The sequence below is a fragment of the Lactuca sativa genome, chromosome 6, assembly GCF_002870075.4.
Source record: "Lactuca sativa cultivar Salinas chromosome 6, Lsat_Salinas_v11, whole genome shotgun sequence".
Lineage (NCBI taxonomy): Eukaryota > Viridiplantae > Streptophyta > Magnoliopsida > Asterales > Asteraceae > Lactuca > Lactuca sativa.
Window position 1 is genome coordinate 28,383,976 of NC_056628.2, and position 3,755 is coordinate 28,387,730.

General features: G+C 38.3%; 1 protein-coding gene across 1 annotated transcript; it reads left to right on the forward strand.

Moving 5' to 3' along the window:
* The first annotated feature begins 915 nt into the window (after positions 1–915).
* On the forward strand, positions 916–2,888 carry LOC111895213 (flotillin-like protein 4). Its single transcript, XM_023891316.3, has 3 exons — positions 916–1,727; positions 1,817–2,185; positions 2,291–2,888. The coding sequence occupies exons 1-3, from the start codon at positions 987–989 to the stop codon at positions 2,786–2,788; spliced, it is 1,608 nt and encodes a 535-aa protein (XP_023747084.2). The 5' UTR covers positions 916–986; the 3' UTR covers positions 2,789–2,888.
* The last annotated feature ends 867 nt before the right edge of the window (positions 2,889–3,755 follow it).

Here is a 3,755-nt window from a genome sequence, read left to right on the forward strand (position 1 = left end):
AGAAGGTCCGATCCAGACACCCCTGGTCAGTTCCTTCATTCGTTGTTTTTTACCACCTTAAGTTGACGCATAATCTCACCGAAAATCATCGAACGTAGCCTACAGTCGTGCATTCTCGACCAAAACTACACCGATCGACTACCCGGTCAATGCGTAACAATCCCCTGAATATAAACAACCTCCAGCCGGCCATTCGTTGCCGACACGACCGTCAATAGTGATAATGTTAGATCCAAGGTTTTCAAACCACTTGTTTCACTGCTAGATCTTTTTCAGTAGTGCAGGTTTGAAGCTTTGATGTTATAAGGTTGTGTATAGGTTGTGGAATGCAATGAATGGAAGAAGTGTCTCGGTGGTATGATTTTGCGGCACAAGGTTGTAAAGATAACAAATGGAGGAGCTGATCAGGTGTGTTTGCAACGGACCTCCTGGTGGTTTGAATAATTGTAGTTGTAGTAAAAATTAGCCGGTTTAGTGGATTGTGAAGAGGTTGTCACTGGCGGTGTTGAGTGAAACAAGTTAGTAGTGTTTCCGTTGGACCTTCAATGAAGGTGATTGTCAATAGTCCTGACGATTTTCGATGATGGGATATGGTGCTTTTGCATATTTCGACGAATTTTGTGATTGAACCAATAAAATTAAAAAGAATTAAATTACACAATAAAAATAAATTAATAATCCCATAAATATTATTTATATAAAGAAAATAATAAATTAAATATAATAATCAAATAAAAAGAACTTAGAAAAAAAATTAATGTGTAACAATTCAATAAAATAAAAAAGAAAAAATCAAAAATTATCCTTAGAGTTTGGTAAAAAAAAAAAACTACTGCAAAATAAGGATTTTTTTTTGTTTGTTAAAGTTAACTAAATAAAATAAAACTCGTCTAAACCACAAAATAAGGATTTTTTTTTTTTTTTTTTTTGAAACGAATTTTTTTACCTTTTTTTTAATAAACTTTTCTTGGACCTTCACGAAACAAATGCGTTTTGTAAAACAGCCGAAGTTACAAGGAAGGTCACCTCTCCTCGCGGCTGGAAAGTCCAAGTCCAAATCCCAACTGTGCTTGTGTATAAAAGGGGTTCTTTTCCGACGATCATTGATATCAAGTTTCAAACGTTCACCCACACATAAATACAATACGCCCGCCTTCCGTTCAGTATCTCCGGCCATGTATAAGATAGCAAATGCCTCAGAGTATTTGGTGGTCACCGGCTGCGGGATTGACGACATCAAAATCGCAAAGAAAGCATGGGTACTTCCTGGCCAATCCTACTCCGTCTTGGACATTTCTCCGGTGAACTACACATTCGAAGTCCAGGTCATGAGCTCCGAGAAACTCCCCTTCATTCTCCCGGCTGTATTCACCATTGGTCCACGTTCCGACGACGATGAAAGCCTCCACAAATACGCCAAGCTTATCGCTCCTCATGATAAGCTATCAAACCATGTGAAGGAGCTTGTCATGGGGATCATCAAGGGGGAGACCCGTACTCTGGCAGCGTCCATGACCATGAAAAAGATTCTCCAAGGGGATCTTAAGCAGGAGATGCTGAAGAAGGTTCAGCCGGAACTAAATCAGTTCGGGTTGTGGATCTACAACGCCAATTACAAGCAGTTAGCCGACGTTCCTGGACACGAGTATTTCACGTACTTAGGGCAAAAAGCACAAATGGAGGCTACAAGTCAAGCAACGGTCGACGTTGCTGAGGCCAAAATGAAGGTGATTCTCTTCATATGAACTGATTTAAACTTTAAGCTGCTTTGGTTTTGAATCGTGTTTCGAATTTGACGATTGGTTGGTTGATTTAGGGTGACGTTGGATCAAAGCTTCGTGAAGGGCAGACGTTGCAGAATGCAGCGAAGATAGATTCGGAGACCAAGATCATAGCTACACAGATGCAAGGACAGCGGAAGAAGGAGGAGATAAAGGTGATGACGGAGGTGAAGATGTTCGAGAACGAGAGGGAGGCTGAGGTGACTGAAGCGAAGGTGGCGCTGGCAATGAAGAAGGCAAAGTGGGCTAAAGACTCACAGGTAGCCGAGCTGGAGGCGAGTAAGGCGGTGGCGCTCCGGGAGGCTGAGTTGCAGAAGGAAGTTGAGATCATGAACATGTTGACTCAGACCGAGAAAATCAAGGCTGAATTCTTTAGCAAAGCTAGCGTTGAGTATGAAACCAAGGTCTATCCAACATATATATAACACAAACTAATCAAAACCATTTTGAAGTCGTTATTTCATGCAAATTAATTAATATTCTATACATCTACTTGTATACAATTAAAGGTACAAGAGGCGAAATGGGAACTTTACAAGAAGCAAAAGGCCGCCGATGCAAGTCTCTACGAGAGAGAAAAAGAAGCGGAGGCTCAGAAGGTGACGGCGGAGGCGGCACTCTACTCACGCCAAAAAGTCGCCGACGGTGACTTGTATGCAAAACAGAAAGAGGCGGAGGGTCTCGTTGCTCTTGCCCAAGCTCAAGGTACACGTATACGCACCCTTCTGGATGCCTTCGGAGGTAACTACACAGCGTTCAGAGATTATCTGATGATTGATGGAGGAATGTATCAAGAAATCGCCAAGATTAATGGTGAGGCAGTAAAAGGTTTGCAGCCAAAGATTAGCATCTGGGCCGGCGCAAGTGGTGGTGGACAGGGCGGTGATGGTGGTGCGATGCAGGAAGTCGCCGGGGTGTATAAAATGTTGCCGCCGCTGTATAACACGGTGCATGACCAAACCCGGATGCTGCCACCAACTTGGATGGGGGAAATCACCGAACCCTAATCATCTCTCATTATACGAGGCCCTTCGCGTATAAGATATTAATTACGTATAATCTTTCAAAGCATTTACTGTTTAAAAGTATATTTTTATGTGTGGATGTATACGTACTTTTTGCTTGTTGGTTGTAATCAATAATCAATACATATGTTTAAATTATTTCCCGCGTATATCTTTTTTTACTTATTCAATATGATATATATACATTTTGGTTGTAGTTTTCAGTTTTGTAACCAAAACATATCTCATGAGATTTGCTTACTCTAATAATTTTTCATTTTGTGTAAATAATTCGCATCTTTTTATCACAATTTTGACAAATTAATTAATTTATACTAAAAATTAAACCAATAATCAAACGTTTAATGTCGAAGCCGACAAGGGAGTCATAAGTAGTCGATCGTAGTAAGACTTTTTAGGTCATACTCAATAGTCATTATTAAATAAAAAGTGTTTTATAAGAGGATGACATGTAACTCTTTACTATTTACTTTGAATATTGTTAATTAAAAGCGTACATAAATATGAAACACATTAAAATATTATTCTCTTGATATGAATAACATATTATTTGATGAAAAATTACAATCCATATGATTTTTCATAATTTTGGTTTTTTCATAATCTTTTATTTTCGTTAAATAGATTGTTTTTAGGGTTTCGATTGCTTGCTGACTCATAACAACCTTTTATAACCTTATTGTTATATCTTAGTTTTATTATTTAATTAAAATTTATATTAATTTATATAAAATTATTAAATTAAAAGTAGCCACAAAATACATGTTAGATCCCTTTCATCTCCTTTTTAGCCGACCACCCCCAACTCTAATGTACTTTAACACTTCTATGTTATCTTTCAAGTCAATAATATGGTATTTCCCAAACTTCCATTCACTATTTACTCTAATAATTGACTATTTACTCTGATAATTGAAGGGTTCATTTTTTTTTGTCACGTCGTCATTTA

What these genes read in the sequence shown, in the direction of transcription:
- LOC111895213 (XM_023891316.3), top strand. Translation starts at nt 987, where the DNA reads ATGCGTTTTGTAAAACAGCCGAAGTTACAAGGAAGGTCACCTCTCCTC. An exon ending in TTGCTGAGGCCAAAATGAAG is followed by an intron (nt 1,728 to 1,816) that starts GTGATTCTCTTC and finishes TGGTTGATTTAG; the next exon opens with GGTGACGTTGGATCAAAGCT. An exon ending in GCGTTGAGTATGAAACCAAG is followed by an intron (nt 2,186 to 2,290) that starts GTCTATCCAACA and finishes ATACAATTAAAG; the next exon opens with GTACAAGAGGCGAAATGGGA.